Source organism: Trachemys scripta, chromosome 13 (assembly GCF_013100865.1).
Source record: "Trachemys scripta elegans isolate TJP31775 chromosome 13, CAS_Tse_1.0, whole genome shotgun sequence".
Classification (NCBI taxonomy): domain Eukaryota; kingdom Metazoa; phylum Chordata; order Testudines; family Emydidae; genus Trachemys; species Trachemys scripta.
In genome coordinates, this window is record NC_048310.1 from 7,012,454 (window position 1) to 7,038,519 (window position 26,066).

The 26,066-nt window shown below is 47.6% G+C and overlaps 1 protein-coding gene and 2 long non-coding RNA genes across 6 annotated transcripts in view; 2 read left to right on the top strand and 1 right to left on the bottom strand.

The window, feature by feature from the left end:
• Nucleotides 1-26,066, bottom strand: part of JPH3 (junctophilin 3) — a 114,901-nt gene that overhangs the window by 2,672 nt on the left and 86,163 nt on the right. The window contains exons 3-4 of one of the 2 annotated variants that reach the window (XM_034788704.1): nt 24,380-24,504; nt 8,973-9,892 (exon numbers count right to left, since the gene is read on the bottom strand). In XM_034788704.1, the coding sequence (XP_034644595.1) occupies nt 8,973-9,892; nt 24,380-24,504 (1,045 nt within the window). Of the gene's footprint in view, nt 1-8,138; nt 9,893-24,379; nt 24,505-26,066 lie in introns of those variants that run through there. The other variant, XM_034788703.1, reaches the window with a different exon arrangement.
• LOC117886687 lies at nt 559-12,364 on the top strand. 3 transcript variants are annotated; one of them, XR_004648023.1, is made up of 5 exons: nt 559-819; nt 8,910-9,025; nt 9,586-9,699; nt 11,596-11,704; nt 12,117-12,364. It is a non-coding gene; the product is annotated as an uncharacterized LOC117886687 (long non-coding RNA). The 3 variants fall into 3 exon arrangements; XR_004648022.1 differs by having other exon boundaries at nt 11,625-11,704; XR_004648024.1 differs by having other exon boundaries at nt 559-770; nt 11,625-11,704.
• The window catches only part of LOC117886688, a 29,733-nt gene continuing 23,080 nt past the window's right edge, over nt 19,414-26,066 (top strand). Inside the window, exons 1-2 of the long non-coding RNA XR_004648025.1 lie at nt 19,414-19,535; nt 21,256-21,362. This is a non-coding gene — a long non-coding RNA (uncharacterized LOC117886688). The remainder of the gene's footprint in view (nt 19,536-21,255; nt 21,363-26,066) is intronic.

A 26,066-nucleotide genomic window follows, 5' to 3' on the forward strand; every position in this document is an offset into this window, starting at 1 on the left:
CAGGCAGATGTGATACCCTCCGTGTGCTTCTTTCTCATCGCTGAACAGAGTTGTAGAACAGGACCGGATGTGGCTAGTCTAAGCATTTCTTAATTCTCTGGTCACTAGAGCTTTCCCCTCTTAAATGCGAGAAAATGTAACCCTGCAGTCCTTCCTGGGACCAAACTCCCATGGAAATCATGGAGTTCAAGGGAAAGCTGATTGGAATGTTACCCGAATAAGGGCTGCAGGATTAGGTCCTTAACATGTGCACTGGGATACCTAAGTCATGCCCGTGAGAGGTCTGTGAGCTTGTGGATTTAAAAATCACCTCTGCACGTGCAGTTGTCTTTGGGGATTCCTTGCAAAGGGGGCAGCCGATGTCTGACATCCTTTCAGTCTCTGCTTTTCACATTTGCCCTTTCTCTACTCCTCCGGACCTAACTCCAAAGAGGACTATCTATGTAGTGATCTCTCAGCTGGGAATGGGCCACCCATTGTAAAGGCGTTGGAATGTCTTAGCAGAGGGGCCAGATTTCTGATAATATGCTGGCTAATCTAATCAAAAGCTTTGTGACCTTTCAGGCTTTTGCTTCAGCTCCAATTATAAACTTTTAAATGCTGCTTATGCCTGGGCTTCTGATTCGACAGCTTTGTGCTTTAACCTCCACCAAAGATCTACTCATCCCCGTCCCATCCCCTGCAATCGCAGGACGCTGACTGTCCTGGGATATGTGCCATCTTTGCCTGATTCCTCTTTGGTGCCCTGGAGGAAGATGAAACACTCTGAGGTGAGTGAGCCCTGGAGGAAATTCAGGCCTGTCCTCAAGCTGGCAACAGGTTAGTAAACTCCCGTGAACGGCAACGTTTTAGAACCAGCAGATAAAGTGACGTCACTGCACTGTCGACCATGCTGGACCTTTAACAAGGGAAACCTACATTGAGACAAAAGCCAAAATCCCTTTTACCTTGAGGCCTTGTGATTTGAGACGCCATACGCAGCTCTAGCCATTCAGTGGCATTTCATTTAAGTCTTGCCGCACTTTAGCTATGCGGGAACGGATCATTCGATTGCGAGAGAAGCCCAAATACAAACTTGGGACTGACACGCCTGCAGACTTTGGGGGGATGGGACTCCAGAGCCTGAGCTGTTTTGCAGCTAGGACTCACGTGTCATTTGAGGGCATAGTACTTTATCACAGCACCTACAAAGAGCCACTGTGCAGAACGGTAGAGAGAGATGTGCTGGTTCTAGGCAGTGACGCCAGGAACTGCAAGGGGTTGTTTATAATTTCCAGTCCATCTCCCTTGTAAAGTCAGGGCACGGTTTCAAAATTTCACTCCACAGCCCAGCATCAATGCACAGATTTCCAGACTCTGCTCTCCCATGAAGTTGCAGTGTAACTACATGCAGGGTGAATAGCCGGCTGACCACATCCTCAGAAGGGAATTATTATATTGAGCCTCCTTTCACTCCCTCGCCTTTCCACGCTGGGGATGGTAAATTTCAGCAAGAAGGTGAGGCAGCTGAACGGCTCGGGGGCCTGATTCTCATTTATCCGAAGACCTCTTTGCTTCTCCCTGGCAGTGTAAAAGGGCATGGAAGGAGGGGTAAATTCTATTACTGCCAGAGAGGTGTAAGTGGGCCTTAGTGACAAGCAGGGCCTTGGCTTTTAAACTCATGACTTCCCAGGCACTGGGGCTGTGGATCAAGAGGGGGGCTCGGCGAGAAATAAAATGGCCCCCTGCTATGAAATCACAATTAATCATAAATATTTTGGTAAGCTTTATGTTTTGAATGGAGCTTCCAAGCTGTCTCTGTGTATTAATAATGTCATCACTGCAGTATCTAAACACCATCATTTCTGTCTCATTATCCTGTTTGTTTCTAACTGTTGTACAGCAACCCAAGGGTCTGACTGGGAATATGGGGGGCCGGGGAGGTGTACCTCACAAATAAAATCACAGCATTGTTAATTAAAATATTAACAATCCATTGTTATTTGTTATCACAGAGTCCGACCTTTGTTATCTCTGCCATGGAAACTGTAGTGCGGTTACCTAGGAATCCCTCTGGGATCTCTTGAGTGTAATTATCAAGGATGCTGCTCACCAGAAAGCCTCAGCACTGGGAACATGCTGAAAAATCAGCAGCTGGATGTCCTGTTTACACGGGGTCCACTATTCAGCAATCTATAGGAACAAGTCACTGCTAAGTAGGTAAAGAGCATTTACCAAGTAAAACATGGGGGTAAATTCTGATTTACACCCGTGCAAAGAGGGACTCCAGTAAGTGAGCACACGAGTAACCAAGAAGAGAATCTGGCCCCAAATGTAGTTATGTAAAAGCAGCAGTCGCTTGGCGCCAGTGCACAATAAAATAGGGCATTACTGAAAAGCCATATAATACTGCAGCGAGCGGGGCGTAGTTAGATGGCAAGCGGATCCATTATGGTTTATGGTCTCAGTAAGAAACGCTGTCTGCCGTTCTATGGGATTTGTACTGATGCCCATCACCTGGGTGTCTGAGCATCTCCCAGACTAATGGCTTGGCATAGCAAGGTCTCTTGTGTATTTCATGGAGTCTCTGCATCATCTCTCTTGCCTGGTCACAGGAAGGGCTGCCTGGGGTATGGTGAATCGGTGTGCTTCTCCAGAAGTAATGGGGGCCGGGTAAGTAAGTGGTAGAAGCTGATAGGTCAGAATGTAGAGATAACAGAAATTTGATCCTCATCCTGCAGTCCTCACTCATTGAAAAAATCTCATCAGCCCTTAGGGACTAAGCCCTGGAGCCATGACAACTATTATATAGCTGGGGACCCATCCTGCAAGGTGCTGAGTACCCCCGAGTCCCAATGAAGTCCGCACATCACAGGACGAGGGCCTTACATAATATGCATTTATATATATGTGAGAATATGTTTTATTTACATAAAAAAATTAATTTAAAAAAGGTCATCCTGGAGATTTTTACAATAAAACAAGAACAGATTAAGGGGCTACATTTTCAAACCTGCGTTCCTAAATTGTACCTGTGATGTTTGTGTGTCTTTGTGTGTGCGCAAACGTAGTGTAATTCCATCCTACTTATGAGGGTTATATGTATTAGTGCACCTGCCAGCGTGACCTACGTGCCCTTTTATGAAGAGCTGTAGAGCTGGGTGTGAGTTGCAGGTTCTAGATCCAAATGCCAATGTTTCCGAAGTTTGGGGGTGATCCAGGATTTTAGTTTGTTGAATTAGCAGGAGAGGGAGCCAGCCACAAAGTTGAGATCCAGATCTTGATCCCAATTATTGCCTGGTGGGGGTGGAGGAGTGTTCATAGTTCGGGGGTTGGGTGAGGCCCATCTCTAAATATTCACATCAAAAAGACTAAAACACATACACGATGACAATGACAATAAAAATGAGGCTAAATCCTTCAGCTACATCAAAGGCCTCCTGATATCAAAAGGGTTTTAAAAGGACAACGTCAAATTGAACATCACACTTCTGTCTGAAAACTATTTACCTAGAGTTGTTACAAGTAATCCCTGAGATGGCTGTACATGAAAGTGATTAGAGGGAAAAATAGTATTTCCTCCCCTCCGCCCCCCCATGTGTTTGCTTTGTGCATTGTCAGCACTTTATGGAGAGGCAGTTTATGGATAGTTTTATGGAGAGTTCTCCACGCCCACTGATGGGAGAACAAGAAGTAATGAGCTTAGTTTGCATCAAGGAAGACTTAGATTCGGTATTAAGAAAAACTTTCTAACTCTAAGGACAGTTAAACAATGAAACAAGTTAAGTGTGGACTCCCCATCAATGGAGGTTTTTAAGAACAAGTTAGGCAGATGCGTCAGGGATGTCTAAATACCCTTAATCCTGCCTCCGCATATGGGGATGGACTAGAACACCTCTTGAGGTCACTCCCAGCCCTATGTTTCTGTGATTTTTATAATTTTATCGTTTGTTGTCTATAGTCACTGTGACATAGTATCCACTGGCTTTAAAGGGAGGTGATAGGCAAGCATGGTCCAGTCCTGGCTCAGCCCTAAACCAGGGCATTCTGGAGGATGTCATCTAAAGGGACTGATAGGTGGCACAGTCTCAGGAACAGATGACAGTGGTCAAGTGACTGCAGGACTAGATATATGGTCAGGAAGGAGAGTAGTTAGGGAGACATTGGCCCTGTTGTGAGTGTCTCTAGTGAGGGAGACCAGGGAGAGCTCAGAAATGAAGTGTGGTGCTGTGGAAGTAGCCTGGAGAGAGGGCTGTGGAAAAAGGCTGTGATGAGACACGAGGCCTGGGAAGGGGTAAGATCAAGGCCTGAATGTGGAAAGACCCCAGGAACCCCATTGCCCAGCTATGCAAATAAGCCCTGTTCACACCAGTGTATAGCAGATAAGGGGACTAAGCCAATGGCCTGGAAGACCGTGGAAGTCTTTCCATAGATTTCATAGGGCATTGGATTAGGCCCAGGCAGAGATACAAATGTGGGTGAACTGAACAGCCATTCAGAGTCCGAACAATGTTCTCGTTGACCAGCCCAACCTGCCAAATGACAGCAGCGGGTGGGGGGTGGGAAGAGCCCTTTACCAGGAGCAGCTAGGAGAGATTCACTCTCAGTGGCCTGTCTTCCTAAACATCAAGTGGAAAGAGTCTCTGTTGGCGCAGGGAGTGGGTGTTAGTTCATTACGGAGGCAGCAACCGGTTGCTATTTTTATCACTTGTTTCGTATTCTTTGGGACTCAAGGTGACTAAGTTTTCAAATGCAAATTGTCCATCCCGAGGTGCAATCCCTTTAAAATACTTTGAAAGCCCCTGAAAAAGCTGAGAAAGGAACATTTGTCACCTACGTAGGCTGGGAGGTTCTATTTCTGGGGAGAGCTGCTGGATTCCATCCGCCCCGCTTCCTTCCCCCTTTACGCATTGACTCATATCACCTTCTCCTCTCAGGTATCCTCCCCCTGGCTCAATACCTGGCCAAGCAGCCTTCACTGACACCCCATCACTTCCACTGTGATACCTCAGCAGAGAGGCTCTAATTATAGGGTGACTGGCTCCCTTTCACTTTCCCTGATGACAGTGAAACATGCTTAGGATATCTTAATAGAGAATTTGCCTCTTAAAAAAACAAAACCTGGCTGCCACTGGAATGCCTTCCTCTTTCTGTTTATAATGCCTTGCCAGTAGTTGAAGTTGAACAGTGTCATTTCTGTGGTCTTTAATCAAACAAAACTCCCATAACCTTCACTGAGCATCTGGCTCCATTGAGGACCACACTAGTTGTTCTTGAGTAGTTTGAAATAAGACAAGATTTCAGCAAATAACTGAGAAAACCAAACCGGCATCTGACAATGTCTAGGGGCAAGGGCAAATGTGTTAGAGGTGAACACAGATTTTTGGTAGCATGGGTTATACCCAAAAGTGGACAGGGCTTTACTAATGAACATCTGGGAAAGGAGAACGTCAAAGGACCAAGTATTGGTCCTGCTGAAATCAACAGGCCGTTTGTCATAGACTTCAGTGAGACCAGAATTTGTCCTTGTAAGCACTTCATCTAAATAAATGTGATCACTCCTGCTAAATTACAATAGTCAAATGAAACTTTTTGGTATCAGTTCATGTCTGAATTCTGGCCTGACTGACGTCCCACAACACTCATTAGCTTGCCTGGGAGATGCAGATGTTCACCCCTTTGGAACTCAAGTCATGTATTTATTCTCCCCTTCCTAAAAACATAATGAATTTTGTGTTGATGAGTAAAAGGGCTGCTGGCATTTTAAAGACTCTCTCTTCCTCCATACCTCCCCAAAGGTTAGTTCTCTTTTTCAAAGACTGGTCCAGAGGATACAGAAAGCTATGGACCACCTAAATGAAGGACAGATTTCTGCATCATACGGTCCCCCAAACCTGACAATACAGGTGCCAGTACTCGCCCATCCATAGAATCATAGAATATCAGGGTTGGAAGGGACCTCAGGAGGTCATCTAGTCCAACCCCCTGCTCAAAGTAGGACCAATCCCCAACTAAATCATCCCAGCCAGGGCTTTGTCAAGCCTGACCTTAAAAACCTCTAAGGAAGGAGATTCTACCACCTCCCTAGGTAACCCATTCCAGTGCTTCACCACCCTCCTAGTGAGAAAGTTTTTCCATGTCCATATTCCTCTGCCCAAATGGTGGCAATCCGCTGCATGTTGATGTGAGTTTGTTCTGGGTGTGCAGGTCCACACACACACACAGAAACATTAAGGTTTTTTTAAACTTTATTTTAAATTTTTCATATGAGTTGAGTACTGGCTTGAGAGCCCTGAAGACTGAAGTCCCCTGACTACCCACTGAAAGCACATGCCAAAGCAGCGCATGCTTCCCAACCCCTGCCTCTCCCTTCCCCACACACACTGTTGTTCAGCTCTGGCCCGGAAGGATCACATCTAGAGGGAAGGCAGAGCCTCCGCAGCACTTCAACCCCTTGGGCGCTCCTATAACGCTAATAACAAGGGGTGAGATTAGTGCCAGCTGTGATAATGGCTTCGCTGGGAACTGACCTGAACCCACCCTGTTCTCTTCACATAGGGCACCCAATAGCTATCGGATGGTCATTACTGAGCTGGGCTGGATTTGAACTGATCACCCAGAGGAGAGAGGCTACTGCAACTAGGAGCTGGTATTCTGGTTTCATTAGTGGCTCGCGTGGAGCTGGTTCAGGGTCGATTATTTTTAAAACCGCCTGTCCTGCAAGGGTGATGCTCAAGGATGTTCCAGGCAGGTCAAAAATCGACCTGCCCAGCTAACAGCGTCCCTTTCTTCCACTTTCGGAAGTGGCCCAGCTGTCTTTGAGATGAGAAGTGGCCCAGCTGTCTTTGAGATGAGAAATGTCCTTTTCAGCAAACAGCTTCCCAAATGGCAACGCTGGGGCTGGCAGAAAAGCAGGGCCGCCCCATGCAAGTTGACCAGTGCGTGGGAGCACACAGACTTTTGCAGGAGCTGTGGTTTGCGTTTTGCAAAACCTCTCCGCCAGGAGGCCGTGCATCAGGGCTGCCCGCGTGCTGGAGGCAGCCTGCTGGAAATAGGAAGGCTTGTCTAAAACTGGCAGTCTAAGTTGTGCTCTGGGGAGGCTGGATGGACTTAAACTTGCTTTGAAAAACTTAAAGCCTGTCTGGGAAATCCAGAGCGGCAATGCTTTGCACAGGTGTGGGGTTCCCACTCATGAACTCGGTGGCTCTGACAGCACAGAGCTAAAAGGTGATATGTCCCTTTCCTGGTTCTGATACTGCTTCACTGTGTGATCTTGGACAAGGGGCTTAACTGCTCTGTGCCTCAGTTTTCCCATCTGTAAAATGGAGCTAATCACACACACAGCTACCTTTGGGTAAAGTGAGGCTAAACTCCCTAATGTTGGTGAATTGTTTAGAGATCCTTGAAGGTGCAACATGCTATATGTATGCGACATTGTATTGTTGTTATGCTGTGGATGGGTGATGCTTTGTGTTCTAGATATATTCACTCAACAAGCTCTTTCTGATGACTCCCTTCCTGCCCATGCCACTGGACTCAAACCCTGTTAATGCAGCAAAACTCTTTCTAGAACAAAAAGTCGCCAGCAACATGGGTTATTTAAATCCCCATATCATCTATCACTCTGTATTTCATTAACTTCAACTCAAACCTTCACCATCTGTTCCACCCTTGGTTATGAATGTGAGAAAACTGAACATGCTGCTTCACAGTTATAGCACTTAAAAATATGATGTGCATGCTAATGGCTTGTCTGTGCATCTTTACATGCAGGCTGTACCTGCTAGTTAGTCAGTAATAACTGTCTTGTATTAATGTTTGTTTAGATCTGAAGCCAGGGTTTGAGCGCCAGTTCCCTGTGTGTGTGATCTACATAGTAACTATGTCTCCAGCACGTAGGTTGGGTTCAACTCCTGCGAACCGCAGAAGTTTGTCTAACTCTGGGGGAGTATATGATGTACTGGGTTTGTGTGCATAAGTAACATCACCTGCTAGGGCCTAGCCCACAACAAGGGCTGGATTTCACCTTTAGCTCTTGTGACAGAGCCCTGTGCATTGGTGCTAACAGATCAGTTGTTTAGGCCCAGCTCCATGCAGATATTTAGGGCCAGACAAAGCACCTACATGCTCCTAGTGACTTCCATAGAATTTGTGGGCGTTTAGTGCTATGCAGCTCACTCCCGAGAGTTAAACTAGAATCAGGATCATCCCTTATCCAGAAATTCAGAGAACAGTCCTAATTTTCTTGGGCCTCTTCCATGACTGTTGTATTGCACAATTAAAAGATCACATTTATTTCAGGCTTTGCAATGCAACAACAGTATGGCACAAGAACATTGCATCACACTTGGTGATACACTATGATGCAGCAACATGACATCACTTTACATTGATGCAATGGCGTGAGGTAAGGATTCAAATACAGAGCTGTTGCAACTGGGTTATTTCATCCTGTTGGATTTGTCAGGCCTACCGATAAAATGTATCAACAAGAGCTGCATGGACCTGCTCCTTTTTTTGCTGGGTGAATTTTCATGTGGGCAGGAACCTGATAATTATTTTGTCGTTTCTGAGGGTGCTGGGTTTTTATTGGGTGGAGGGAGGGTGGTTTGCAATGTTTCATGCATTTGATCAAGTCTGAGTCCTGCTGGGATTTCATTGTGACAAAATTTTACCTTGGAACAAATCATATTTCCCTGCTTATACCTTCCCCCGCCCAATGTAGAATATTTGCCATTTCCTCAGAGACATTTTGCCAGTAAAGCAAGCTGCAAAAATCACCTTTCAATGTACTTGATACCTTGTGACAAATGGGAGGCAGGGGGAATTCAAGGCACTAAAGGTGGTTGGTTGGGAGAGAGGGGGGCAGTTTTTCTCATGGCGTGAATTCTCTTCCACACCTTTCTAACGCTGCAACGGTTCTGAACCAGCTCAGGTTCGCCTTGGCATCTGCTTCCTGAGTCAGGTTCAACGACACAAGTTTGTCTACTTACCGTACTGGATTTGAGCTCATCCCCATTTTCCTCTTCGGATTCTAGTGCAACAGGTAAGGATTTCTGTGGCGGGGAGAAGGTTAAGTCCCACCTTAATAGCCGGGGTTCTGCTTTGTCCCCGAACCTCAGATTTTCCAGTTTCTGCACTGTGGGCTCAGCAGAGGAAGCTGGCCTGAAATTCTCTTTGTTCTGGGACTTAGACCTCAGTCTCTGAACCCCAAAGCCCCGGTCTTCCCCACGGTGGTCCTCAGCCAGGCTCCTGCAGGGGCCTGCTTTACTATAGTGTCTTTTTTGGGTGTGAATCTCTTGCATATAAGAATCCATCCTCATGAGGGGTTTCATTTCCATCTCGTAATTGCTCAGCTTCTCCTCATCCAGCTCAAGCAACTTGGCACTCCCTGAGCTGTGGTTGTGGGACCGGTGGTGGGAAGTCCAAGAAACTGTGGCCGGGGAATCTGTCCACCTCTCTCTTTGCTTGTGGTTGGAGGCCATATGTTTGTGCCCTCCACTCCGGCCTCTGTAATCTTCAGGGATGGAGGCAGACCCCAAATGACTGCTGCGCAGGGTCCCACTTCTAACGCTACGTGTCCCGCCTGCTTTGTCTTCGTTCCAGCTGTTGGGTCTCAAGTAGTCTCCGCCTCGTCCCTCCAGCAACATCTGGATGTCCCCACCCCTCTCTTCGTCCACCGAGACCTGTCTGGAGAAATGGGCGCTCTTGGTCCTGCAGGTGGGGCCCAGTGGCGGGGTAGAGGAGGGGCTGGCGGGGAAGCTTTGCAGGGGGCTGTCGTCAGGAGTGAGGTCAGAAGGGGTGGTGCCTTTCCTGTACAGCTCCGGGCTTTCTTGCTGGAGTGGGGTTCCTGTGGAGAGGACCTCAATGTCGTCGCTTGAGTTCTGACGCTTTGGCCTCTGGCACTCGAGCCCTTTTAAATGAGGAGAGAGAGAGACAGGGTTACTGCTATTCTGTGAGAACATCACAGGGCCTTTCAGGGTAAAGAACAGGACTGACAGTATCGGACACCAGAGGTCAGGCCCATGACAACAACCTTTTCCCTGCTCCTAGACCGACCGAATAGACTCGGCTGGTTTCAGACCGTGCCTGACACTACTCGCAGCATCCGAAATGCTGCACATTACGACGAGCTGGAGCCCGGCAGGGCAGGGAGTGTGCAGACAGGCCCAACAGGCACCACCCATGTTCTGCAGTGGCTCATGTCCTACCCTGGTGTGGGGCAAGGGAGTGCTGGCTGGGGCGCCGGGGTGATCTGCTAGGCATGTCAAAATACCTTCTTCGGCCTGGCCAACTCACCGGTGATGGGCAGACTGGCACTCTAACAACACCGATGCTTTGTCCTTGTTATCTTCCCTTTGAGGCCCTTAAGGCACCTGACCTACACGAATGAATTAAGCCTTACGGTCCCCTGTGGGGAAGGGAAGTCCTACGCCTCTTCCCCGTTTCATAAATGGCACAGAGAGGTCCCCAGGGCAAAGTTGTGGGTGGGTCCCCGATCCTAGTCCTGTGCACTAGCCACATGGCCATTCTCTGCCCGTGTCTCTGAGCATCTCATCCACAGTATGTACATGAACACCCCTTTCTCTTCCCTGCTACTGCACATCCAGCGGTGGGACTGAAATCTACTAGACTAGTGGGCTACCCATCTGAATTGGTTTGACAATGCATAGGTCATTTTTTGTCTGGAACTGGCAGGATTAGAGATGAGCTTGAATCAAAACCCCAGATCCAAACAGCAAGGAACTTGAGGAAAGTTCAGAGCCGGATCTGAACTTAACAGTTTCCCCCTGTCTCTATGATGGATCCAAACATCCCTGCACTTTGAGAGCATTAGGGTCAGGATTCAGAGCTGAACTTTACTCTGAAGATAATCTAAAGTTGCAGGCTCCTGGAGCCAAATGTTGAGCTCCTAACTTAGGCAAGACTCTTATTGAGAACCGGGCCCCCGGAACTGGCCCCATTTTTTTGAAGGGCTGGATGTTATTACAGACTTATAGGCAGGGCAGCAATTCATGACTAGCATCCTGTGCTTTCAAAGCAACGCACCATGGGGCCCTGAGTGCCTAGGAGACATGAGACTCGCTAGGATAAAATGCCTGTTCACGGTCCATGAGAATCCTCTGAGTCTCCGTTATCGCTGAATCTAGTTTATGAGGAAGTAAGCAGAATGCACCCCTATGCCACCCCACACAGCGTACCCTGCAAAGTGTGCATCCTACACACACCCTCATTAGCCTATCAGCATTCAGATTCTCTCCCCATTCCAAATTTTCAAGCCCTACTATTTTGCTGGTGGAAGGATGTGGTGTCTTTGATTTAAGCTGTTTGGCTGAATCAGTACTCTGGCCAGTTATATTAAAAATAATACTTTGTATTTACATCTAAGGCTCTCAAAGCCCCTCACAAATTAGTTAACTCAGCCGCATAACTCCCCTGAAGTGCCCAGTTTTTATTATACCAATTCTGCAGTAGGGGAAACTGAGACACAGAGATTAAGTGGCTTGGCCAAGGTCATGCTGTGAGTCAGTGGCAGAACTAAGACTAGAACCCAGGTGTCCTGTCTCCCCATCTCCTGCTCTACCAATTTAACTTTGCTGCCTCCATTGTTTACAGACCTATTTGCACTCTGCTTGTTCTCACAGTGGGCTTCTCAGAGAAACCAACACCATCACACAGGACCACAAGAGGGAAAATGTGACTTTGCCATGCTTGGGCTATGCTGGTGAGTGCATTTTCCAACAGGACCTACTCAAGGGTGTTGGGACAGCAAGATAAATTTCACATGTCAGGCTGATTACTTGGCTATGAAAGCAGCATTTTATTAATCCCTTAACAAACACCTGTGAGTCCAAGGAGGTAGTGAAAACCAAAAGTTCTTAATGCTTGTTTAACACACCAAAAGCATATTTGTTTCCAGGTAAAGCCATGCTAAGATTTGATCTATATATTAACTGCCTGACACCCCTCAAATACACCTAATTGCAATTGCTATGGCTAGATGAGAAATGAGTCTCAAAAAGGAAGAACTCAATTTTCTTGCCTTGGTTTAAAAATAAACGCTATGAAATGCCTGCTTTAATCTCTGCCTGATCCTGCTGGATAACTTGCTTTATGTCATCTTGTTCCTCCTCAAGCACACGAGAGAGACTCTGGCTCAAGAAGGCAAGTCGGGAAAGAAGTTATGGTCAGGAAATAGCGGAAGTCTGTTTGCTGTTTCTGAAGCAGTACGGAACCAGACTCAAGCCACCCCCCAGATCCAAGTTGTCTCCCTGAAAGATGTCTCCAAGCAGAGGTCACTTCCAGAGCAGAATCTTTAGCCAGGTTCTTGGGAATATTAACCTGAGCCTGGATAAGTGATGTAGTATGGTAACATTTTATTGTAACCCTGTCCTAATAAAAAGTTTAAAAAAACAAAAAAAGTGCAGTGTGAGTTCACCCGAGCAAAAGGAAGGCACTCGGATTTCATAGCTTAGACTTCGTGGAAGAATCAAGTGGTCTCTATATCAACTCAAAGCAAACTATCTAATCTGTGAGCCCATGGTTCCCCTTTTAGCACAGACCTGGATCCACCACGTACCCAGATCCAAATCTTGATGTCGTTGCTTAGAGCTTATTTTTATTATTATTATTGCAATAGCACATAGAGGCCTCAACTGTAACTAGGGCTCGATTGTGCTAGACGCTGTACAGACACAAAGTCAGAGACAGTCCCTACCTCAAAGAACTTGCAATCTAAATAGACAAGACAAAGGAAGGATCATTACAAGGGCTGGTCAAAAATTTTCTGTTGAAATTGGTTTTCAGTGGAAACCTGGGTTTTCGATTCAATGACACCTTTTGTGAAAAGTGTCCACTTTCCACAGAAAATTGTTTTTTGTTGAAAAATGTTATCTGAAAACTGAAGTATTTCAGCTGAAAATGAGAGCTCTAGTGCCTTATAGGGGTTGCAGTTTGCTCCTAGGGGTTGCAGTTTGCTCCTCTTGCCCCCCTTCTCCTCTACGGGCTGGGATCCCCAGTTGGACTACATCTCCCATAATGCACCATGAGCAGGGACTCTGTGATGCACAGCTTACGCCAGTGAAGAGCGGGGAACCATGATGCATTATGGGAGATATAGTCAAGCTGGGGATCCCAGCCCTCAGAAGGGAACGGGGACAAGAGAAGTGAACTACAATTCCATGTTCCCTGAAATAATTTGGTTTAAGAGTTTTCACTGAAAGTTGCCAGCTCAAATTATCACTCCTGTTTGACATATGGGGAACTGAGGCACCAACAAATTTAAGTGACCACACAAGAAGGCCGTGCCAGAAACAGGAATTGGACCTAGGCCTCCTGAGTCCTAGTCCAGGGCATTAACCTCCCTTTGATGTCCTTCCTTCTTACTCTGCCTCATGAGAATTCAGCGAGAATTTGCTTGAGTTAAAACTGAGTGGGGAGCTCCGGGTTGGCCCCATATGCAGTGAGAGTGAGGATGTACATCTCACCTCGTTATGTACAACTAACCTCGTTATCTCTACACTGATTCTTGCCTGCATATTTATACCTGCCTCTGGAAATTTCCACCACATGCGTCTGACGAAGTGGGTATTCACCCACGAAAGCTTATGCTCCAATACGTCTGTTAGTCTATAAGGTGCCACAGGACTCTTTGTCGCATCTCACATAGGAGTCCCTTCAGACTGCTGTTAGGAATTGTCAGACTGGATGAGACCGAAGGTCCATCTAATCCAGGATCCTGTTGCTGACATGCTCCAGCACCAGATGCTTCGAAGAAGGTGTAAGAACCCTGCAGTAGCAGATAGGTCTCATCCTCGTCTCTCATAGTTAGACATTGGCTTAAGCCCTGAAGCAGGAGCTTTACTATTCCTCCCAGAATGTTTGTTTATTAATTATTCCAACTCTGGATATTCTTGTCGTCTGTATAAATATCCAGCCCCTTTTTGAATCATGCTAAGTTCTCGGCCTCGACAATTTGCTGTGGCGGTTAGTTCCACAGACTAGTAATGTGTTAAGTGAAAAAGTATTTCCTTTTATCGGTTTTGCATTTGCTACTTTGTAATTTAGTTGAATCTCCCCTTGTTGGCCTCCAAAGGGTGCAGCTCCTGAGAATAGTCAGCCTGGGCATCTCCCTCACCGAACTGAATTTACCATGGGTGCATCTACAACATAGAAATTGGATCCCTCCACTTCAGGGACAGCGGCCAGGCTGGGTGTGTGGAGTGAGCTTTTACCCTAACCTCTTTGTTCTTCCTGACTAAACTCTAAAGCCCCCTCCCCCAGCAGGGTGCTTCTTGAACATCCTTTTCTAGAGAAAGCTTAAAACAAGGGGCAAGATTTTCAGAAGAACCCAGAATCCAGCAGCTCCCATTGCGCTCAGTGGAGGAGTGGGGGATGGGAATTTCCCAGTGTTCTCCAGGAGAGTCAAGGGTGGGAATTCCCCAATATTCTCAAAGGGGGGCAAGGAGGAGGCAGGAATTCCTCATTGTTCTCAAGGGAGGGGTGTCGGGAATGGGAATTCCCCATTGTTCTCAAGGGGGGGGAGAGGGTTGGGAATGGGAATTCCCCATTGTTCTCAAGGAGAGCCGCTGAATGCTAAGCACTTTTTAAATATTTGTCCCAAATAAATTTCCTTTGAGAGCCTTACTGCTTCTTTGCATCTTTCAAGGACAGGCGATCAGTGTGGCAGAAAGACATAATCTTGGGCCTTCTTAGACCTTGAGCTTGTGCCCACCTCAGTCTGCCAAGCCACTGAGCCTGCTCCCCCACTCCACCTCCCACCCCACCTCCAAAGTGTCCAGATTAATTTGTTTAGATGAGGTTTGGGGTTATCTGGCCAAGTCTAAACAATGTTCTCCATATTGCACATCCAAGCCGCCTAGTTATTGCCGCCTCTTGTGGGAGGTTTAGGTGGCCTTGAAACTTCCTTGTAAAGTTGGAGGTCCATTTGGGAAATCCATGCCTGCTGCATTGGGGTAAATAGTGGCTTTCACCTTGTGACGGGGTCGACTAGGTGTGGAGGCCCTCTGCTGGAGCCCTCACAGTCCTGTGTCACCCTGTCCCAGAATAGAGTAGCGGAGAAGTCCTCCAGGCAGACTAGAGTGGCTGCAGAGAAGCAACCAATCAGAGGGGCTACTGGAGCGACCAATCAGGGCCTGGAAGGCCATATAAAAGTCAACCAGGCAAAGGGACAGTGTAGTTCCTGCCTGGAGCTTGAAGAGGGAGGACCAGGTGCATTGTTGGCTGGCTGAATGAGCAGCAGGACTGTGGACAGGTCAGTGTGGCCAGGCTGAGCCCAGAACCTGGCCTGATCAACTGAGGGCACTGAGGTGGGCCCACCTGGTCTGGTTGCAGACTGAGCCCAGGGAGGACTGCTGAAAGGACACCAGCTGTGGGTACCAAAATGGGCCCTGGCTGGATTATTGAACAAGGCAGGGCCTCTGGGAAGAAGTCTTAGAGCTACAGCCCCATACCAGGGCTGGGGGAAAACCCCGAGACTGTATACCCCGGAATGGGGGACAGTGAATGCAGCTCAGCCGGAGGCTTGGTTCTCGCTCAAAAGAACTGCAATTGCAGGCACTATCGGGCAGAGAAAGGGGCGCTTGCGAGAGGCAGGCGTGGACCTCGTTACACGCCCCCAGAGCTGTAATGCTTTACTAGATGATGTACGCAATACAGCTGGAGCCAGAGAGGTCTTTGTGCCCCGTGTTACTCTGTTACACAGCATATTGACTCAGCAATCTCTTCCTGCTGACTCCTTCCAAACTATTTCAGTGGAGCAAAACCCTATTACCCTAGCAGATCTCTTGCTAGAGCAAAGCATTGCCAACAGCATGGGTTATTTAAATCTGCATATCCACTCTTCTTCTGCATTAGCGTCAACCCAAACCTTCACTGTCTGCTTCACGCTCAGCTATGAACATGAGAAAACCCAAATGTGCTATGGCACCTACGAATCTGGAACCTGGCCCGGCACATTTTTACTCTGTGGGTAGCCCTATTGACTCCACTGGAATTATTCATGTGAGAGAGGCTTTGCCAGGTTGAGTGATGGCCTTAAAGGATTGTCCACCCATGGAAAAACTATGCAAGAGATGCTTATTAAGTAACCTCCCATCTTAGGAGACGTCCTTAATATACATTTTACTGTATTGAATATAATTTTGCTGCCCTTTTATTAGCTCAGTTAAGCCACTGCTCTTTCTCAGTCCCTTGATTAGTGGTTTAAGACAGGTCTCATTTCTTAATATGATATTCTCATCTTTAGCCCTTATGTAATATCCAGCATGCCAGATGGATGCACTTTGTGTCAATATTAACCCACCACCCAGGGTAAAGGCATTCAGTTCTTCTCTGAAATACGGGTGTTGCCTTTAAAAGAAACCTGACAGCAGCACGGTACAATCTTGCCTGCTTGCAGCATCCAAGAATGTTCAACAATTATTATAAGCTAAAATTAGCATTGGAGCATGTGGTATTCCTGGAAGAACCACTGTGAAATTGCAAAAGAGAACACACAACATTCATGTCTGGATTTCAATGTGCTAGCGGATTTGAAGCATCCTTGGCTGGCATTGATATCTAAAGCCAATGAGCAAAGCACCGAAATGTTCTATGGCCACCTCCTGTCAGGTGACGTTTAACCCTTTGGTTGTTGCAGTTTCAGCAGAGCGGTTATGGGTCCTGGTGAGGCCAGGCCTTGATGAAGGGAGGTTGGCAAGGGGGCAGTGTGGCATAACCTTGTATTGCCATTCCCTGTGCTGTACCCGTTCTGGGAATACAGTGGGATCAGACTGAGACTCAGAATCCCTGGGTTCATTTCCTGGCTCTGCCACAGACTTGCTATGTGACCTTGGGCGCGTCACTTAGGTCCAGATCCTCCAAGGTATTTAGGCTCCTGATTTCAATGGAAGTTAGAAGCCTAAATACTTTGGAGGATCTGGGCCTTGATCTCTGTGTCTCAAGGCTTGACTATATCAGCATAGCTGTGCCCGCATAATCCACGCAGTGGAGACGCAGCTGCCACTGATGGCAGGGGTTTTTCTGTCCATATAGGAATGCCACCTTTCTGAACAACAGGAGCTAGGTTGACAGAAGCATTCCTCCATGGATCTAGCTGCGTCTGCACTGGGGATTAGGTCAGTGGAGGTATGTCATCCAGGGGGGGTGGGTTTTTCATACTTCTGAGCCACATAGCTACGTTGACCTAAATGTTAAGGGTAGACCTGGCCTGAGTTCTCCATGGGTAAAAAGGGGTTAATAGCATTTCCCTGCCAGACAGGGAGACTGGGGGGATAAATCTAGGAGCTGTTTAGGTACCATCGTGATGGGACATACATACAAGGCTGTCCGCCTGGCACCTTTGACCAGCACTGCTTTCGCTTTTTAATAAAATGATGCCCTCCGCAGTTCCTAATGGTTGCTGATCAAGTATCCTGAGGGATGCTAGCTACACTGAAAGGAATTCCGCCGTGGGGACTGAATGCTGGCCTACAAGAATAATAAAGGGCACGTCACCTCTAGTTCACTAGTTCAGCCACAGCTGGCCTAGATCAGGGAGGTGCCACGGCATGTTCTAGGCTGCTGTAGCCGACTACGTGCCTCAAGTGCCTGTGTCTGACTGGAGGAGGCTGCAGTTAAGTTGCGTTAGATCAAGTCACCTGCTGGGACTTCACAGTCCTGAGAAGTGGCCAGGTGTCCTGCCTCACCTGCAATGCAGTGCGCAGCAGCTGGGCTTTCAGGGAGAGGGAGGGGCGAGCGAGGGACCCGGTTCCTGCGCCAATGTCTGGAGGCAGAAATGAGCAGTTGGTGCCATTTCACAGCCTTGTCTCTGGAGGTTTCACAGCCCAGGAATATCCCCTTCACTTCCAAGTCTCTTTACATTAATAAATGTGGTGAGAAGCTAACCTTGGGTGGTCTCAAGGGGGGGGAACTTGCCCCCCCCCCAGTTGCATCTTAATCCCAAATTCTAGGGCTTCCCCCAGCCCTAGTTGTGTCCTCTTTGTCACCTAAACCTAAACCAAACCCCTCATCCATGCCCAGATCATCCCCTGTCTTGGCTATTGCCCCGTCCTTGGCTCTGGCACCCCCATAGCCTCCTCCAGTTCATTCAAAACCCAGCTGTTGAGATCATCTCTCAGCATGTCACTCTGTCTCCCCCCTGCCCTGAATCCCTCCACTGGCTCCCCCTTTTCCCACCGTATCTAGTTCAAGTTTCTTGCCCTCGCCCTGGGCCCCTCTCTGTTTATCTGCTCTTCTGGCTCATTGAGTTGCCCCTGCCCAGCCTCTCCGACCCCTTCATCTGCTTCACCCACAAGCGTCTTGGCAACTTCTTTCCCATCACCTCTGAAATGTTGAATCCCCCCCCCCCAACTGCTCTGTCCTTCAAATCACTCCCCAGAGCCACCTCTCCTGTGGCGTCTGCAGCTACCTATGGACCTGTATGACATTTTCATCATCCCCTTTATCTCCCTTTCCTCCATCCCGTCTCCTGTTTGTCACGTTCACTTGTCACATCTTGTCCCACGGTGGACTGTAAGCTCTTCAGGGCAGGGCCCCCATTCTCCTGTGTGCCTGTGCAGAACCCTTCACTTCAAGGTCCTGATTGGTTCATTTGATGCTGTCACAATACAAATTCCTGACCCGCTCGCTGAACCAAACCGACCCAGCTAACAATTGCCATGATCTGCTTTCCCATAGAAACGGTCTTATTCCATGCCAGCTGTCCTCCCCAGCCCTGTATAGCACCCCCATGAGACAACTGCAGCCTGCCAGTCTCCCATCCACTCACCTGCTAGGGACCTTTGCTGCAATTTCCCCTCTCCCCCAAGCCAGCTGCTTCATTCTGCCCCCACAGCTGTTCCTACATCACACCTTGATGCTGTGACCCCACATTCCTATGGGTGCCTGAAAAAAGCAAGGCAGGGCTCTAGGGTTGGGTTAAGTGACAGTGATTTTGGACTTTTAAGGGAAAGAAGAGGGGAAATGTAGGAAGAGGAAATCAGGCTAGCTGTAGAAAGGGGAGGGAAGCCTTTTACAGATATATTTTGTTTTGTATTTAAAAAGTTCAGTTCAGACAATAACAAATAATATCACCTGTTTCTGTAGCACCTTTCACCCTAAAGGATCCCAAAGCCCTTGATCACTGCACCACTGGAATGCAGCCACCTCTGTGGTAGAATGTGGCAGCTGTTTCACAGTGGCTTTGTTACATGACACATTACACAATCAACTGAGGACCGGAAGTGGAGTAGAATGCCAGGTCCCTCTGGAAGTGCAGGGGGGCTTTTCTGGAGGTAGAATGTGATGTAAGTTAGAAGTAGGCCAGGGCACTGCATGCCTGCTCTTTCGAAAAGGGCAGTGGGGTCTTTAATGAGCACTCCTCTAAGGGACCTTCCATTTTACAATTTTTCCAATATTACAGGGGCAAGGAACCCTACCAACATCATCTCCTGCAGCACCTGGCTTTCTCTTGAGGCCTCCCATCCAACGCCTGACCCCACTCAACTTGTGAATGCTGACAAGTTCACACTCAGAGGTTACAGAGTTGGCTGCAGGTAGGACAAATAGACTGACTGAGATGCACACTCCTGGCTTTTATCTGTGAGAATTGTTCAGCAGGCACTTCCAGGTTTCATGCCACGTCTTGGTTGGGGTGTTTGTTTTTTCATGCGTTCTAAGTGGAAACTAACATATACACACACACACACACAATCCACCCGAACACCAATAGCAGACACACAAACCCCAACACAAATCAAACAGCAGATCCCTGCCGAGAAACTAATAAAAAAATGTATTACCTAAAAAGTCTTTTTTCAAGAGGCAATGTTAAAAAGGAAATGTCGCTTGGCAATAGGAGATGTAGATACTGAATATCTCAGGGTTGAAAAAGCCCCTGGGAGTGGGAAGACCTGTTAAAAAGCTCAGCTCTCTGATATCCGAATTGCAGCTCTGAAAGGAAGTGATAACCCGGAGGGATATTTCAGTCAGATCCGCATTTGCTCGCAAAACAGACATGGTCCCTTTACTGAGTTTTCTTGTTTACGTTATAAGTGGTTCTGTCCACAATGCAAGCCCCTCTCTGGCTAGCAAAGGGAAATACACCACGGTAAATATTCAGGGTGCAGGAACGAATGCGCGTGTCAGGATGGGTCTGGCCCATAACCCCAGCCCATAGGACTGGAAGGGACCTCTTAGGACCTCCAATCAAGGCCCTGCTATCCCAGGCAACCCTCTCATTTAATCCCACTCATGCATGTGTCAAGCTCTCTCTTAAAACTAGTTTAGTGGTTTGCCCCCACTCCTCCTGTTAGAAGGATGTTCCAGAACCTCACTCCTCTGATGGATAGAAAGGGATAAAAGATCCAGAACCCCTCTTACTAATGGACTAAAACTAAATACATTCTGATTTTGGGACAGTTCAGATTTAGATCCACATTTCAAACCCCACCTCCCACATTCAGGGGCATTCATATGAGCTCATTACAGACATGCAGCTTGGCATCCATAATTAAGGTCCAGAGGGTTATTTCATGCTCCTTGCCATTTGGAAGTGCATGGAATGTACAGGATGGATACAGGGAGAGGGGTACAGATGTCAAGAATGCTGGCTTGACATCTTGTAAACCTAGGATACTGGGGGAGGTTCCTGAAAAGACAGAGGAAAATGATCAGAAATGTTTCAGGGCAAAGACAGACAGACGCGCACACATGCAGTAAGAACAAAGGAACTACAGTGGGGCATGAATGATACAATGCCTGCTGTACTTAAGTGAGGAGCAGATGCCGAATGCCAGCGCTATCCTACAAACTAAAAAAGGGGCCTGAGCCAAACTCAGTAAATCTGACAGATGAACCATTGGATTCCTTCCCCTCCCCCAGAGTAGCTGGGTCCCATGCCAACCTTTCTGTGGTTCCTAGTGTAGGGGGCATGCTGGGTTTGGGAAGGGGGCAGCAGAAGGCTGTGGCTAGAGCACACTCTGCTTCAGCAATTCCCAGCTAGCAGATGGCTCCCAGGAGTTAACGCCAGACAGCATAAATTACAGCAGCCCCCTGGGCCACGGCTGGCATAGAACAGCCCCAGGTTTAGGGAGCCACAACTGGCCCCCTTATGATCTCCTTCTTTCCCCTTTGCTGTAACCAGTGGAAACCAGGCAAAGCAGACAGCCACTCCTAGATCTACAGCACCAGCTGACTATTCCATGCTGCACGAGAGTACAGGAGATGTGGCGCACAAGGCACTAAACACGTCCTTTTCTCCCCCTTCTTTTCCAGTTCCAGACTAACCCACTCTGATGGGACACTCCACTATCCACCCAGCAGGTATCACCACGCCAAACAAGGAATCTCACTGGAATATGGGAGTCTCATACAGGGGCAGGGTAAGGCCAGAGACTCTTTTTAATCATACTGCATAGGTTTGTGAAGCTTTAAATCTGTATCGTTATCTTATAACCAAAGGAGTCTGGAAACAACCTGAGACTTAACCTTGACATGTGATGGAAGGAAGACAGAGCATAATGTGGGAATGTTTAACGGAGGGGCCTGTAGGTGTCTCTGTGTATTTCTCCTGATCCCTTATGGCAGCGGTTCTCAAACTGGGGCCGCTGCTTGTGTAGGGAAAGCCCCTGGCGGGCCAAGGCCAGTTTGTTTACCTGCCGGGTCCGCAGGTTCAGCTGAACATGGCTCCCACTGGCTGCGGTTCACCGCTCCAGGCCAATGGGGGCTGCGGGAAGCGGCACGGGACAAGGGATTTGCTGGCCGCCGCTTCCCGCAGCCCCCATTGTCCTGGAACGGCAAACCGCGGCCAGTGGGAGCCGTGATCGGCCGAACCTGCGGAACCGGCAGGTAAACAAACCGGCCCGGCCCACCCGCCAGGGACTTTCCCTACACAAGCGGCGGCCCCAGTTTGAGAACCACTGCCTCACGGGGAACTCTGAAAATGACGATAGGGCTTTTAAATCCTCCATTCGAATTTAGTAGAGAACTGTATCCTTGACTAATGATGGCCTACCCCTTTAAGGTCAGTCAGCCCTGTGCAGTTAGCCCTGGGCAGGGTGGGACTTAAAAGGAAGCCCAACAGTGGCCAGCTGGCTAAAGAGAGGAGCAGATGATGGCGAGAGGGTCAGAGACAAGCACAAGCACAAGCCAGGCAGAGAGAGGTGTGTGGAGGACTCCAGGCAGGAAAACCTGGGAGGGGTTGCTTGTAAGAGAGCAACCCCAAGGGGCTGAGGGGAGGATGAAAAGGACAGGATGTAAACTGAGTCCAAAGTGTGCTCAGAGGAGTGCTTGGATTAGAGAAGGGAAGACAGCCCCCTGGGGAAGAGGAGCTGGGCCTTGCTGGAGACTGGGGCAAAGAGTTTGTGTTTTGTTTTTGGAATTGGATACCCTGGAAGGGGGGGATTTTTGTTAATGTCTTAGCTGGATGGCCAAGTCATTGTGGGGAAACTGAGGCAGGGATGCTGCAGGGCCACCCCAGGCCATGGGGGAAAGGGGACTCTGGAGGTGCTGACCCCGTTGCACCCTGCCATATGGGTTGGCTGTGGTTATATCTGAAATATATCTATTTTAAAAAGTAGTAAAAATCAATATCAGAGACCCCTGACAACTTTTGTGGGTTTACAACCCCATTTCCCTCCTTTTAAAAATGTCTCCGTCTCCCTTGTTGCTGTGTGAAACAACAGGGGGAACTGACCAAGTGACTAAAGAAACAGCCTATGTACAAATGCACAGCGTGACCACATTAAAAATACAGAAAATATTTTCTCTCTCTAATTTCTTTTGGTTACGGTTATTTGAGAGGTTAGCAATAACAATAGCAGGTGGGAACATTTTCAGGCAGCACTGTGATTTAAGTTGATGGTGCCCCTTTAAATTCAATTGGGGTTCTATAGAAATTACTCTAGAGGCCTTAATTTCTATAGAATTTTCCATAAGGAGTGCATTAAGCTAATGCTTAGCCCCAAAGCAGTGGAGAAATCTCAGATCTGGGCACCGTAATGGGTATGTCTATATAACCCTTGGGTTATGTAACATTTCCATTGTCACCCTGCCCTCAACCAACAAGCATCATGCCTGTGAATGTATTTCCATCCTCAGCTGGAAAAGTCCTCTGGGGTCATCTCTAGTCCATCTTCCTGCCAGACAAAGATTTGCACTATACACTAATCTTTGAAATGTTTTATGTAATGTCCGTCTAATAGACTGATGCATAAGAGCAATGGGCAGGGCTTCCTTGGGCCATCTAAGGTAGCCAAACACATGATCTCAAGGAGGGCTCATCCGTGCGGTTTCCCTGCAGAAAGGAACTGTGGCAATTGATTGTTACTAGTATAATAACAAGGATAATTTCTTACATTTGTATGGTGTAGCTCCTGCTTACGCATGCCAAAGGAGTCACAAATTTTACCTAGTGTGGGCAAAAGACACCCCCAGTTACAGAGCCAGTGGAATCACACGAGGGATTAATTCAGCTTTCTCTCTCTAGATGAGAATTGTCAGGTACCAGTGAAATGCAGCCACCTCTTGGGTGGCACAGGTAAGCTGTTCTACAGCTTGCAGCAACAATACCTGATGGAAAGTGAAGATGAGTCTCACATCCAACTGAAACAATGTGAGAACATAGGAAAACATATGTTCACAACAATTAACCATCCCAACGCATATGAAAAGAACCATGGATCTTTGATGACTACAACCAGTGGATGGAATATGTTGTCCTAAAGATGGCACAACCCCTTAATGCCACACTGGGGCACTGACTCAGGGAGACTAGCACCAACGTAATGAGTCACCAACATCAGACACTGAAGCGATTCGGATGGATGAGTAACCTCCGATTGAAGAGCTTGAGAAAAACTGGTGGTAGCAGCCTTCTAATGAGAGTGCAGTGTGCTAAAATTTTTGAATAATACCATTCACATATGTTAATTAATGCAGTTTAGTCTTAGATCTTCCCAACTACCCTCACTTATACCTGTCCCCTTCCTACTCTCTGGTGCACATGCGCACGCATTTGAAGGGAACGATCTGCCTCAGGAACTTTTGTGGCCTAATATAGCCCTGCTTGGCTTTATTTTTATTTTGGGCTTTGCTTTTCCATGAACCTTACATGAGAGTTTTAAAAAGTAAAATTTGGCTACTGTGTCAGTGTTTTGTCACTGTCACTTCTACTACTTAATGCTGACTAACTTTTTGTACATATTTTAGCTAGTTTGGGGGCCCTTGCAGATTATTGGGATGGGGGCAAATTTTCTCTTTGCCCCCCTGTAGCTCCAGGCCCCCCTGCCCCCAAAAAGCCCCACAATGCCCCTATGCATTGTTCCATTCGACACATGCGCGCACACACACACAATGAAGTCATCCTGGGAGACCGGCCGGCTTGGCAGCGCAGACTGACCGTTTTCCCTGTGTTGGAAGGAAGGCGAAAACTCTTTGGCAGTGATCCTGGCAATCCGAGCTTCCTCTTGAGCTTTCTGCGCTGCTGTCACAGCCGCATCTGCTTTAGCCCTCGAGTGGGAAGTCCTGCAAGCGAATGAGAGACAAAGACTAATTAGGTATCTCAGTTATTCAAGTGGGAAAGAGGCATCATTCAAAGAGCTGCAGCAGTAGCAATGATCACTGCCGTCCTAGCTCAGAGCCTCCTTCTCCCCGCCTCGCCTCGACTAGTTACCTAGCTAAACCCAGAGCTTTTCTTCTGGTCTAGGCACCAGCCCTGCCACTGTCCAGTGCCCTACTGGTGGCTACTGTTCTTGAACCTGTTTCTGCAAGAGGGACCTCACATGGCAAACAGATCAGCCCTGTTTGGCGCTACAAAAGCCACACGTTAATGGGAACCTCTCCCCATTAGGCAGCCCCCGCTGTAACCCTGTGTCAGGGTTTTGCTGTGGCAGTTGTTCACAGCAAAGGAATTAGTCTCGTTGAAAATATTTGGTATTAAATGTGCACTAAGAACTTGGTCCTTTGAAGTGCTGAGCAACTCCAGGCTATTCCAAGGGCCTTCAGCTGGCCTGGAAAAGATGGGCATGCTCAGCCTCTCCAGGAGCCACTCAGTGCTTGCCACTCCTCAAACAGATGGGCTGAGAAACAGACACTCAACTGGCTACTGAGCATTCTGAGTAGTAACAAACCCGACCAAAACGCCTTCATCTCTGAATCGGAACTCGTGGGTCACCTCCGCTGGAGCAGAATTATCCCCTGCGGTCGCTAATTAGAAAACAGATGCTTTCTGTGGGAAACGTTGACTTTTGGGCAAAAGGTTGTCAGCTGAAAACTTTTAGTGGAAAAGCCAAAGTTTCAGTTGGAAATGCCACCATGGTGCTTCGTGGGAGTTTCACAAAATGATGTATTTCATCAAACACAAATCTCCACTGAAAGACAGTTGGCAGTGAGTTTTCAACCAACCTTATCTTCTGTACCTTTTTATAAGTCATTATCAAGCCATGTTTTTAAAGTCCCAAGTCCTGAACATAACACCCCTTCCCTTGAGGGACTTTTCTACTGACTAATTGTTCATGCAGTGTTCCCAGTAGCCTACATTTTTCTTAATTTCATCCTATTGCTCGGAGTTGCTTGCCCTTCTACAATCCCTCCTTGTCCTTGATGTATGCATCCTTTGACTAATGGTAAACAATTATCCTACCTCCCCCACTTAGCCAAGTTATAGATGTACCCTTAAAAATGTTATTGCCTAGACACTAGGGTAAAGGGAGCACTAGCAATAGACTGACTCTTCCCCACACCCCAATCTGTCCCTCCAGCTCCTTCAATCATTTTTGTTCCTGATCTCTGAATTCCCTCTAAGTTTTCCAAATCTGTTTGTCACTGCATGTGCCCAGAACTGAGTGCAGTGCTCTGAGAAACTTATATACATGGAAAATAAGAATGACAATAGGATACATTCTACACAATATAGTTTTTTTTTAAAAAGTACTAAGTGTATCCAAAACAAATGTAGGGGTTTTTCGTGTGTGTGGTCAGTTATTTGAGTCCAGGTTAGAAAGTACCATTATTATGATTTAGTTGGGGATTGGTCCTGCTTTGAGCAGGGGTTTGGACTAGATGACCTCCTGAGGTCCCTTCCAACC